Source organism: Perca fluviatilis, chromosome 21, assembly GCF_010015445.1.
Source record: "Perca fluviatilis chromosome 21, GENO_Pfluv_1.0, whole genome shotgun sequence".
Taxonomy (NCBI): domain Eukaryota; kingdom Metazoa; phylum Chordata; class Actinopteri; order Perciformes; family Percidae; genus Perca; species Perca fluviatilis.
The window spans coordinates 24,296,426-24,310,417 of record NC_053132.1 but is presented as its reverse complement, the minus strand read 5'-3'; the positions used below and the strand labels follow the sequence as shown (position 1 = coordinate 24,310,417).

Sequence of the window (13,992 nt, the reverse complement as noted above, 5' to 3'; positions counted from 1 at the left end):
ATAGCAGCAATAAAATCAGAAAAATCCTTAATAAAGTCATGATTATACTTTGGCGGCCGGTATATCACCGCGCACAAAACAGGATTTCGCAAACCCAGTTCAAAACAGCTTAGCTCAAATGAAGTAAAAGCCATCGACAAAGGCTTACAATGTAGGCGACTCTTTAGTATTGTAGCAATTCCTCCTCCACGTCCAGTCATACGCGGTGTATTAATAAAAGTACACTCGGGAGGTAACAGTTCCGAAAAAGCAGTGGACTCACCCAGATTAATCCATGTTTCCGTAATAAACAATAAATCCAATGAATGCGTGTTGAAGAAGTCCTTAATGATAAAAGTCTTATTCATCACTGATCTTGCATTCACAAGCGCACACCTAGTTGAGGCCTGGACCTGGTTAGCTGCCGAAACTCCCCGGCTCAGCAGCTGAAGATGGCCTGGGTTTACTCCACATAGCCGAGATCGACAATGGCGCACAGCAGGACGCTCATCCAGTATACCAACTACAGGGACCAGATAGCTGCCAGCAGGAGCGAAGATGCGCCGAGATATAAGGCGATAAAAGCAAGCCTCATACTCTTTAGGGATACTTGCGTGGGACCGCGCCAAATTTGGAGAAAGTGCTAGCCAGGATTTCAGCCTGACTAGCCTATCGCTGCGCACTCCTCTGCGGCGTTTCCTGGGAAGCAGAGCCTTCAGGTGGAGCAGGTGCTCTGGTATGTCAGCCAAGAAAGAGGGACGCGACTTTGAAGATCCCTTGTAGTTGTATTCCGCACACGAATCCACCAACACTTTAATATTTAGAAGCTCTATAAGATCATACGTCCGTAGAGAGTCAGTGGTCCTGATGTTATTCAATAAAAACAGTATAAAACTCGCAACAGCCAGGAGAGCCAAACGGCGAACCAGCCACGCCGGCGCCATCATCCCGCCAGCTACACCGTGCTCGTAAGCCGAGTAGCGCAGCTATTTTATTTTCGGCACCCATGTTACCCAGTCTGTCCTTTCATACCGGGAGCAGAGCGGGCGCGTCGGCCCATGCGCTGCAGTGATCGTTTCGGCGTCACTGTTACGGCCTCCCTTTAAAGAAACAAACCAAGGCTCAAAAGGGATTGGAGGATGCAACATATAAAAAAAGGATGCCAGACACAAGGTTAACAATTAACCAACAAGCTGCAGTCTATCCGGTTGCCAGCAAGGGAGTATAGACGTATAGTATAGGCGGCGATTTTTGACCTGGAGGCCCGCTGATACATTTGTGGACAAGAATAGTGGCATTAAAAGGTATATTACGATAAGTATCTGAGACCGAGAGACAGAGAGGGCCGAGAGGGCAGCGGTAAAACCAAACAACGGCGCCATTGCAGAAGGCCCACCTCCTCCCCGTTAGTGTCCACAACTTCCTTACTGTTAGCCTTAATCTCGCCCTGAGAGTTTGATTTTACAGGGAAAGTAAAGGATTTGGTTACAAAAGCAAAGGTGTCTCTGTGTGTGAGGATGTACTCATCAGCAAGGACGGCGGCGTCAGAGACCTTGGCTGCCTTCTGTTCATTAATGTAAGTGGCAATTTTGTCTGGCAAGCGGTTCTTAAATTCTTCCAGCAATAACAGATTACGCAAACCACCAAAATCAATGACGTTCTTAGACTGGCACCAACGATCGAACATAACTTCTTTGTCACGGCCAAGTTTTCTTGAACCGCCGAAACTTTTGGCGATATGCCTCGGGCACCAAGTTCGTATGCCCTCAGCACAGCTGCTGCTTTGACTTTGTCATAATCCAGACTCAACTCAGGTGACAAGGACGCATAGGCTTCTTGAGCCTTGCCGGTGAACACACGCTGCAAAAGCAATGGCCAAACATGCGTAGGCCGCTCTAATGTGTTCGCGACACGCTGAAACAAAGTGAAATATTTATCTACGTCCTTCTCACCAAAGGGAGGAACCAAACGAATACACTTATTAATATCAAATTCATGCGACTGAGACACCATGGGTGAGGAGAGGTTCCTTCAAACGAAGCTGTCTGTCAACCTCAATTTTGCGGGATTGCAATTCATAGTCAAGCTCTTTTTCGTTTACCGATGCAAAAAAGTGATGCATTTCAAGTCCTTCAGACGGAGCTGTACCCCCAGCGTCTTCTTTTCCGGAAGGAGAACTCATGGTGGCAACACCGGTGTCGCAAGGCAACACCCGTTTATCAGTTAAAGCAGCCACCAACTCTGATTTTATCACTTTCTTTTTCGCCTGTTTGGGCACAGTGATACCAAAATGATCGGCAATAACAAGCTCTTTTGTGCAAGGATGTAATTTATCAAGGCTCGGTCGCGCTACAAATTCATCGACATTAAACTCAACATTGTCAAGAGCGAATAGCACAACCCTGACTAACCGATCACTATAAAAAATAAAAAAATAAAAACTCCAGCACATTGGCACAGCACCAAAAATCAATGGCATCCAAATGTGTGCACGACTTAGCAACAAAGCACACAAAAAGTAGGCAACGTGAAGACACGGTAAACAACACAAAGTATCAAAGTAACCATCCCCACAGTGTCAAACCACGCTTCCATTAACACAGAGAAGGGGAACAAAACAACAATGATATGGTTTAGCAACACGAGTGTGCCAAAAGCAAAAATGCACAGCTACACGCTGAGGCATAAAGCAAAAGCCATTAACGCTCTACCACACTTCAAAGCCTACTAATACCACTCAAAGCGGAAAACCGCGTTTAGACGAGCCCCCAAATGTGTTACGGCCTCCATTTAAAGACACAAACCAAGGCACAAAAGGGATTGGAAGATGCAATCCCTTCATTTATCTATGTGCCAAGCCAGGCAGGTAATCACATACAGGAAGACCCCAGTGCAGCCAGATACTTTACAAAAATAGAACACATTTTAAAATAAAACACAGGTATGTTCATGGTGATTTTGGCTGTCTTGACTTCTCACAGGCACACGGAGAGAGACCAACAGACGGACCGACAGAATGACACTGACACACACACACACATATCGGGCCCTATCTTGCACTCAGCGCAATTGCCTTTGTACACCGATGCATGTATCATTCCTATTTTGCACCCGACGCACAGCGGACTTTTCCCTCCACAGACGCACGTCGGTAAATTAGGGAATGTATTTGCGCTCCCGGGGGCGGTTCAGCGAAAAGAGGAGGCGTGTTCCAACGCAACGTTACCTGGTGCTATTTTGCAGTTTCAGAAAACAATTGTGCCACTGACCAGGAAAAACCTGGTCTAAAGTCAGTGGCGCTAGTCTAAAGTCAGTGGCGCTAATCTAAAGTCAGTGGCGCGTTATTCAGATGCTATTTTAGGGGCGCATGCTTGGCCATAATGTAGCGTGTGCACAACGCGCATACACTTCATCTAAATGGACGCAGCAGTTCCCATTTTTGCAAACCATACATAATTACAAAGTAAAATATTACTGAAAATGCGCTTCAGGTGTTTGGATAGGTCAGGAGGCACTTTACAGTACAGTCCTCAAAAAGTCGCAGCATTCTTTGTGGCTTGTTGTGTTTTACACAACATTTCCATGAATCATGGCTGTGTTGATGACATAAATGAGGAAATATTAGAGGACTTAAGGAGACGTGATGTTGAACTACGGCGGGATTGGACACTCCGGCGGAATCTGGTCCGGGAGTAATGCGCGATGCGCTCCTAGTGGAGCGGGGGGACGGAGATGGAGTGGGGGGAGGAGGAAGGGGCACAACAGGTGCAGGTGGTGCGTTTGGAGGCCCACGCTCCATTGCTGCAGCAATCCTCTCCAGACTTGAGGAGATGCGCCCAAGAGGAGCAGCAACATCGCCACCCGGCCAAGACGGTTATTTATTACTTTGCCGCATCCCAGACAGCTCCCGCTGGCGTGCGCCAGGCAAATCTGCCGTCATAATAGCAATCCGCCATGGAACAAGCGCGCCTGCTCTTAAAGGGAATGTGAGATGACGCTCTGATTGGTTATTTTCACGTTACGCCCAAACCACACCTAGTTACTTCAGTCCAACCCATTTAAGATTTGCGTCGGGCGCAAGAGTCATTTATCCCGCCGGTATAATAGCAACAGCGCCCGAGATCCGCCCACAAAGCTAAAAGTAGCCACAGGCTACAATTACCACAGTTTTTTCCACTTATCGTGTCTCGTTCTATCGGAGAGAGAGAGCCGCCCGGTGCGTTTTCACTGTTAAAGTGAACATTGCTAGCTAAAACAATTGAATGTAAACTATAATATAGCCTTAATAACTATATTAAGGCTACGCAAATTTTAAATTGTCTCTAATGAGCTGTTAACTTTAGCTCTGGAAAAGTAAAAAAATACAGTATATTAGCTTGCTAGCTGAAATACTTCATGTCATTAAGCTGTTGCCATTTTAGCTAGCCTACAAAATGAAGCAAGGTATCTACTTTAGTTAACTTTTTTCTTAGGTGTACTTCTATTTTGGGCCACTGAAATGAACTACATGATCAGAAAAATGTTTTTTTAAGAAACATATAAGCTAAATATGGTTTGTTAGCCGAAATACAGCATGTAAGCCGTTGTTAGCCGTTTTAGCTAACTAAAGTTAGCCATCAAAATTAAGCACAGAATCAACTTAGGTTCACTGTACTTTTCCCACGTGTAACTTTAACGGTATACTTATAAATTTGGCAAACTGGAACGAATAAAAAAGATAAATAAAAAGAAGACTGAAGATTAAACGATACAGACGGTGACAAGGATCCCCAGCTCCCTCACACCTCTTGTCTCCCTCTCATTCCTCATCTTGAATGGTGGTGGTGTTGTTCCCGGGTCAACACCTGGTTCCAGTGTGCCTGACCACAACTCCCCACCACAAGCCTGATCAGCCTGAGCAGCTCCTTCTTGCTCGGCCTGGTTTGAAGTAACGTTAGTAATGCTGAACTTATTTGGCAGAGAAAAGCAATGACTTTGCCTAGTTACAAGCTAGCAAAAACAATACCCAATTCTTATAACTTCCAGTAGGTAATCTACTGCACACCGGCAGCCCCCATGCTGGAGCAAGGTAGGCTACAGTCTCTCCAACTTTTAGGGAGCTCAACATTCTGTAATTCATTTTGTAAACATTCAATAATTTAGTAGATCACTGTACAGCAATGCAATATTACATAACAATCCTGCTTAATGCAGCACTCAATTATGCAATTACAAAACATCTCCTTGTATTCCTGAGCAGCAGGAAACAAAAGTCAACCCACACCTCCTGGAGCGCTTTCATCACAGGTCCAGTGTGTAGCACTGACGCCATCTCTCCATCTTAACGCTGTCTGGAGCTGATGACGTGGCTGCAGCAAACTTAAGATTAATTGTGTTTCATACAATTGATGCTGATATGATTCCATTTAGAACTCTAGACAGTGATGTATTGTCCCCTAGCTCAATTAGAAATAATAAATCATAATAGGTGGTACAATCATTGTAAATCATTTCCACTGAGCAACAGGAACAGTATCCAGGCAACCTCCGGCACCAAACCAAAACAGCAATGGACTGCGAGCCAAATCCAAAGTGTGTGACATAACTTCCAGGACAATAAACTAATTACTCAGCCTGCATTCCATACTGAAATGTTGTGACTGAGACACTTTATCTCTATAACTAAATTGACGAAATGACTGCATGTCTAGTTAAAGAATATAATGTGTCTTTTCTCTCAGGTGGGTGACGTAAAGCAGACTTCAAAAGAGAAGCAGCGGACTGATACATTATACATGTCCGGTCGTTACACACAGCCGAAACAGAATCAAGAGAGTGGAAATCATTCCACAAACGGCTTCATTAATTCAACACAACCCACACAGGTAAACAAATACGTAGCATTGTGAAATGACCAACCCCGGGCAAACAAGATTAAAACTGTAATGATTGCTCACTCTTCTTATTTCGGGGCTGCGTGCTGCGTCATACATTTCCATCTCATTTCAGCAATGACTTCAGGGCGCTGACCAGACACGTTGGCCACAGGAGGAAGCTGACAAATATTTGAACAACGTGCAAAAATACTGCTTTCTGACGCGTGTGTGCACGCCCGCCAGAGAAGTGAGGACAAAAAAAAAAATCATCCCATCTAGATATGATGGCGATGTGTGTGATCTCTCTGCCCTGATTAGATTGGGCTGCCTGTGAGGCGGCCTCCATTTGTTGAACATCTCCTTTCCTGGATATTAGCCACGTACGCCAGCCGACAGATAATTGAATCAATTACAACGGAACCGTCTCCTCCGCGTTTCTGTCGCAGAAAAAAGCCGAACGGAGCGTTCCAGCGAGACCGTTCTGCGATTAGGCCCATCCACAGAACACCTCGCTCAGTGGAAAAAAAATCAAACCGTGATAATTATTGTGTTTATGCATGGAGCGGCTGGGCTGCGTTCAGCTGCTATAGCTGGAAGTACGAAAGGATACAGAGTTAGTATGTGTGTGTGTGCGTGTTGCTGCAAGGCATTCAAGCCAGCTCTCCTCTATTTGAAGAGCTGGTGCATTAGCTAAGGAGGGGATGGTGTTGATGATGCAGTGCAGTAGATACAGGGGCATAGCACACATTACCCACAGCTACTGGCTCACAGTCAAACAGGAGTGGTTCCCTGCATACGAAGTGTCCCACAGCTTTTTATCGGCAGAGAGCAAACTACAGTAGTAATTCTGTTTTGGGGCGAAGGCGTGTTTGTTTGAACAGTCATCAAGGTTGGACTTGCTGACAGGTTTTTTTTCTTCCATTTCTGTTTGGATGTTTTGGAGCTGCCAGCAAGTTTGGCTATGACTGATTCAACACATACGTTTCAGAAACGGCATATATATATATATATATATGCTTCTGTGCCTGACTGCCCATCATTCAGTCTTTCCTTTTTCTCCACTTCTTTCTATGGTTGTCATTGAAGACTGTGAAGGCAACACACTTGAGTTGGATCTTTTCACAGACTCTAACTTTACAGAACAAATAGTTATATAGTGTGCATTGCATTGCGAGTCGGTGCTCTTAAACGTGTTTTGAGACTTACAACGGTGGTAATGTGAGGCCTCTCCATGGCGATAGTGATGCAGTTGAGGAAGATGATGACCAACACGATATGGTCAAACATCCCGTGGTTGATGATCTTACTGCACAGGATCCGGAACCTGACAAAACATACACAGACATTTGAAACTTCAGCGACACTGAAAATTGACTTGACATAGTAATATGCAGTACACAAACAAGCGAGTGCACCAACAGATGTGTTTTTTTGGTATGGAAAGACTCCTCTAATTACTGGGAGAGGAGGAGGAGTAGATAAACTTTTAAGAACATTTAACTTGGACTAATATAACTGTGGAAAAAACATATCAGACAATTTATTAACTAAAACAGATTTGTATTTGTCTTAAAACATGTCTATAGGAGATATGAAAGTAAATCACTGATTCTTGGGAATTTGGATAAAACAGGTTTTTTTATTTTGAAAATAAAACATTGCAACCTCCATTTTGTATTTTTTTCATAAAATTGATGTTTTTCCAGTTATTACTTTGTTTTTGTCAACACAGTCAGACACAATAAAAAGCAAATTATTTTTTATTTATTTGGTCTAATATGTATTGAGTTTTTAAATCAGTATCTGACATTCGTAGTACACATATATGCTGTTAAATGTTGAATATTCACTTTTTATTAATTTTTTATACTGTTTCACGTGTACTCCTTTAAAAGATCTAACATCATACAATGTTTACTTTAAGTCTAAATATAAAAAAAAGTAATGTTTTTATTTTTATTTAACAAACATATATTTGTATTAAAAGAGACATTACTTTAATAACTCAACAGCATTGAAGAAACATATTGTAAGCATATTCATTTAAATCAAATAAAACTCCCTCTGACAGTCGTGACTTTAGAACTGACGGTGGTGACACTAATCTGGTGACAGTGGCCTCATAACAATATACAATTCCAAAATCTATACCACACAAGATGGCTTCTTGCTTAACAACTTAATTTAACTATTGGGTCCAAAAAATAACAATCCTGAGCATGCATATCATGTGAAAGAGTATGTTAAAAACCTCCAAATGGTCCTTAACAGAGGCTAAAATATAATTGTTGATCACAATAAATATTTTGTAGCTATTTATCAGTCATTACTTCCTGTTTTGTTTTGTGTTCTCGCCTCTCGTCTCGTTTGAGATACTTCACTTCCTGCCCCTGTCTTTCCCGCCTGTGTGAGTGCCTACCCCCTCCCTGATTAGTTTCACCTGTCCCTCGTTATCCCTTCCCCCCCATTATGTATTTAGGCTATGTTCAGACTGCAGGCAAAAGTGGCCCAAATCTTTTTTTGGGGTCAAGTGACCAGGTCAGACTTCTTCCGAAGTAATGTGAACACTCACATCTTGCCCAGATCAGATTTTTTCAAATCAGATTTAGACCACTTCCATATGTCCTACAGACCTCTGTAGCGAATTGGTGAATTTGGCAGTAGCTCAGTCCATAGGGAGTTGTTCAAGTCCCAAAGTACAGAGTGTGGATTGGTAGCTGGAGAGATGCCAGTTCACTTCCTGGGCATTGCCAGGTGCTCTTGAGCAAGGCTCAAGGGCGCTGGTCCAGCACTGGCAGCCCACTCACTCTGACATCTCTCCATTTGTGCATGAATAGGTCCTGAGCATGTGTGTGTATTTCAAGCCTGTGTGTAGTTTAAAAAAAAAAAAAAACAGAGTGTAAATTGTAATTTCCCCACTGGGGATCAATGAACAGTATAAATAATAATAGAAAAAGTATGAATTATAACCCTGCATAAGGCCAAAATAGCCAATTTGGCTCTCTTTCTCTTTATTCTCCTCAGCACCTGCTCATTAATGTTACGGCTGCCATTACACAAACATTTTGAAATAAAAATTGCTTACTACCTCCATAACCTTGGTGCAACAGCGTGCTGCGTCTGATGTCATTGTTATTGTTCTTTTGCACCTGCGGGTCAGTTCTAAACCGCAAAAAGTTCACACTGGAATCTGATATAGGCCACATTTTAAAAAGGTAATGTGAACAGACAAACAAAAAATCGGATTTGAGCAAACATTAAGACTTGTGGTGTGAACGTAGCCTTAGTCTGTGATCCATGTTCTCTGTGCCAGTTTGTCTCATGCCTACATCCACTAGAAGACTTTGAACAGACTTTGAAAAGACTGAAGTCTGACACCATCTCACAGCTTATGTAAAAGAATGCCATAATATGTAAAGATAAGATATACGATAACAAAGACTGGCCATCTTGCAGGGTCACACAAACTAGATTTGTTTGGAAAAATGTAACCGAGCTAGCTAGCTATAGCGTTAGCTGGTAACGCAAGGGAAAGTTTGCAGTTCTGCCGTACATGCAGATGAATGGCAGCAGTACACGAAGGTCCACGTTTATCTGCCGGTAAAACTCCCATTGGATTACGCCCTTCAGAAGGGTTGAAAATATAAATCGGCAACATTCTCTCTTTAGCGTTTAGCTTAGCGCTGCGCCATAGCAACCAAAAACAACACCGGCTCTAGCCGTTTGCTGCTTCCAGTTTGGTGCCGGAGGCTGTGCACCCATTGGTTGTTGAAAACGTTAACATGATTTAACTTCACCTCCAAGACTTAAAACGTACGATAACATCAAACAGGTTTAATTTTGTTTGAACGCCAAGACAGGAGAAAGACTGCTGCACCAGTGTCACAATTTTACACTGGACAAAAACATAAACTCCTTTTGTTATTTTTTTGTGCTCCTATTTTCACAAGTTGAAATAAAAGATCTAAGACATTTTCTGTGCACACAAAAAGCTTATTTCCCTCAAACTGTGTTCACAAATGTGTTCAAATCCATGTCAGTAAGCATTTCTCCTTCGCCAAGATAATCCATCCACCTGACAGGTGTGGGATATGAAGATGCTGATTAAAGAGCATCATTATTACGCAGGTGTGCCTTGGGCTGGCCACTCTCAAATGTGCAGTTTTATCTTGCAAAATGACATTTATTGACACATCAGGTCGTTGATTGTGGCCTGTGGAGTGTTTGCCTACTCCTCTTCAATGGCTGTGCAAAGTTGTTGGATCTTGGCAGGAATTGGAAAACGCTGTTTAATCAACATCGTGATGAATGTGAATCTTAATATACATATCTATAATATATATAGTATGTAAAACTTAATATGCAATGTAGCCTAACTAGCCTACTTAAATCTGTCGATACAACGATTCATATATTCAAACAATATTCCCTTGTGAATTGTACTGTAGTGAGTTCAAGTACAAAGTAGCATGAAATGGAAAATTGTCAATTGTCCATATAACTGTGGGTATTTCATTTGGTTATCAGGCTTACTAGAATCTAGATTTTGTCTTTGTCTTTATTGCACGTGGGTCCAATTGAATAGGAAAGTTTGAGCAACCGCGGGTGGCCATTTTGAAACCTGTCTGCCACGGCCACCAGGGTAAGAGTTTGTGATGGCCCAATATCCAGTTTTCATCCCAATGTATCTATCAACACATCTGCCAATTTTGGTTGCTTTTATCACATAATTGTTACAATGTAACAATTGTTAGAATTTGTTGAGCTATGCCGCCCCACTACTAGCAAGATTGCTGCTCAGTCAATACAATAATGTGAGGCTCAGATCTGTATTTTTGGCGTTATTTGGCAACGCAGACACCATTGTGTCAATACGTGCTGTGCGCATGTGTCATCCGACCGTGGTGATCATTATTCATACAGTATATGGTCCGGATGAGCTAATTCCTCTTTGATATCTTCATGTCAGAGCCTTGATGCTAAAAAATTCATGTGTTGTCCTCGAGCGGGAGGGAGGGAGGACACATGGAAAACACACGCCTCTGATGCCAGTTCCTCCTCCAGGGTTTGAAGGCTGGCTGAGAACTTTAATGTCAAGTTCAAATGGCCCCCAAGACTTACAAACACACACACACACACACACACACACACCAAAAACCACAGCAAAGAACTGTCACCACACGCTCCAGCAAGTGCAAAAATACCCCTTTCTGTCAGAACCTAGGATTTGAAAAGATCACTGACATCTTGATGCATGTTTGTTCATATGAAAAAGATTTTCTGTTTGCTTTTTTTGCTTTCCCCTCTACTGACCTTTTTGAGTTTTCTGACATCAATGCCTTAACTCCTCCTAAATGACAGTTTTCACTTAAATATTGATGACAGTTGTATACTCTTGAAATGTCACAAAGTGTTTCCTCTGGTACTAATTCTCTAATTTAAAGCTGCAAATCTGTACATTTTGACACTCTTTTCCAATGTATTTGCTGATTTTTAAAATAGCCAATAGCCTGATTTTAACATAGCAAACCAATTCTTCTTAGAGCCTTTGAACGTCTCGGTGGTGTTTCTGAACTGCACTTCCCAGAAACCACCTGTCACTTTAACAGTGTAGGCGCTAGTGTGAAATGTCCGCTTGGATCTTGTGATGAAGAAGTTTGAGTTTGTGCCGGTGCTCAGGCGGTGGCATGACGTTTTTGTGTAGAGCGGCTAGGAAACATAAGAGCCGCTCACAACCACTTCTTCTTCTGTGGATTCCAAACCAGAGACATAAACCGCATCACTTCCTGTGCGCTGGATGATTGCTTTCCAAGAAAAGAGCTGACAGATGGCGAGAACATTTAAAGTTTGTTCCCCGCTATAGGCTGAATCGCTTTTGTGTTACATCATTCGGGACCGGAATGTATAGCAACAGAAAGTTTGGACATAAAAACTCCACAGATCATTATTTTCGCTATTTACTGTAACTGTGAAAACCTCCTCCCTGCTGTCTTATTTGTTCTATTCTTATCTGCATCTTATAATGTGCTGCTCAGACGAGCCCCTTCCCCCACAGGGTTCAGTGTACTTCCACATAATCTGATCATGTAGTGTGTAATGAGGGACCACATGTACAACCCTCCGTGGGTCCTGCACATCCCCCGGTCCCCATGTCGATAGACCAATAGTCTATATCCGGTGGATTTCTGAGGACTATGGTCATCTGCTCCTCAGATCTCTGCAGGGTCAATCCAGACAGCTAGCTAGACTATCTGTCCAATCGGAGTTTTCTGATGCACGACTAAAACAACTTTTGAACGTACACATGTTCCACCAAAACAAGTTCCTTCCCGAGGCTATTTTGCAGCGGCTCCGTGGCTCGGTGCGCCGCTAAGCCATGACAATTGTGATCGGTTTAAAGAAATGCCAGTAAACCAGAGCACGTTTTTCTCCCATCCCAGAATGCTGTGTGGATTAGCCAGGCCTTCCTCCAATGCAATGCAAGACTGATAGACCACTGTTCTTACGCAGCCCAGTCTCGCGGCGAACACATCTGATCGCAGTGACTGCATCACAGTGTGCCTTCATAGCCGGCCCCACTCCTCCGCTTATTTCACACTTCCCCTGCAGTAATCATCAGTGGCAGCAGTAACAACAGAGAGCACAAAGGCAGGTTGAGGTGAACTCGGGTCCATGTGAAAGCCGCTGGACTCCAGCCTCCCGCCATGCGGCTGTCTCTTGATGTGATTGGGAGCACAGGCGGGCGTCCGCGGCCGTTCAAGGCACAGAACGGGCGCCACGCAGAGCCTGTGTCCTCGCCGTCACTCTCAGCGACGGCCAAACCTTGCAGCCCGCTGCGATTGAAAGCCAGCTAGAAGCCCTATTTTGAGCCAAGATCCTTCAGTTTTTTTTAAAATAATCTGACAAAAACAGACTACAGGGAGCTTTTCTTATTAACCTTTTCCAGATCCTGCAATACCGCCAACAGCGAGGAGAACCATCCAGAACTTCTGAAAGGGCTCAAATTTAAACCGTATCTCAATAGAACAATTATTCATACTGGTATTTTTTTGTTGGCAGCCCCCCAATGATTTGACTTTTAGATTTGAACTGAAACATTTTGTGAAATCTCTTGTCAATTATTTAAAGGGGCTATATGTAGGTTTTTACTTAAAAAAATCTTTAAGATAGAGTTTTCATTTGTACATTTATGAGCCAACCATAATGTAATAGAAAGAATGACACCTTGACTGTCCACCACGGTTGCCTCTATCAGCCTGTAGGCTCAATTGTGTGTGGAGGAGTCGGGTCCGAATTGGCGCGAAAATTCACAAAATGTGACGTCATGCGCGTTCTCGTCTACTTGGGCTCTGCTTAGGCTTACATCCGTACGGCAGCCATTAGTAAACAGCGGCAATCGCTAGCAGTAGCTAGTGTTTCAAATGGACTCTACGGACAGAAAGAAGCGACCAGCCTCCAGCACAATCCACACACCCACAGGAACTCCTCGTAAGTTTAAAAGAAAAAAATTTTCTCGGGGAAAGGACGCCGGGAGGCGGCCGAAAAGGTCGCTCCGTAAGCCGGGAGGCGCCCAGGAAAGGACACCGGGAGGCGGCCGAAAAGGCCGGCCAAAACAACGGCATGGGCCGCCACTTCGTCCGGGAAATGAGAGGCGCCACACCGCCCGCAAAACACGGCATGGGCCGCTACTGCGCAATCGGGAAATGAGGCGCCCCACGCCCGGCCAAAACAACGGCATGGGCCGCCACTCGTGATCGGGAAATGAGGCGCCGCACGCCCGGCCAAAACAACGGCATGGGCCGCCACTCGCGATTGGGGAAATGAAGGCGCCGCCGCCGAAACAACGGCATGGGCCGCCACTCGCGATCGGAAAATAAAGGCGCCACACGCCGAAACAACGGCATGGGCCGCCACTCGCGATCGGGAAATGAAGCGCACACGCCGGCCAAAACAACGGCATGGGCCGCCACTCGCGATCGGGGAAATGAGGGGCCACACGCCAGCCAAAACAACAGCATGGGCCGCCACTTCGCGTGGAAATAGACGCCACCACGCCCGGCAAAACAACGGCATGGGCCGCTACCGCGATGCGGGAAATGAGGCGCACCCCGCCGCGCAAAAAACGACGCAACGGGCCGCTACCTGGGAGGACACGGGA

General features: G+C 44.3%; 1 protein-coding gene across 12 annotated transcripts in view; it reads right to left on the bottom strand.

The window, feature by feature from the left end:
* Positions 1-13,992, bottom strand: part of cacna1g (calcium channel, voltage-dependent, T type, alpha 1G subunit) — a 386,801-nt gene that overhangs the window by 96,282 nt on the left and 276,527 nt on the right. For all 12 annotated transcript variants that reach the window (XM_039787919.1, XM_039787908.1, XM_039787916.1 and 9 more), the window contains one exon: positions 7,041-7,158. In XM_039787919.1, coding sequence (XP_039643853.1) covers positions 7,041-7,158 — 118 coding nt within the window. The remainder of the gene's footprint in view (positions 1-7,040; positions 7,159-13,992) is intronic.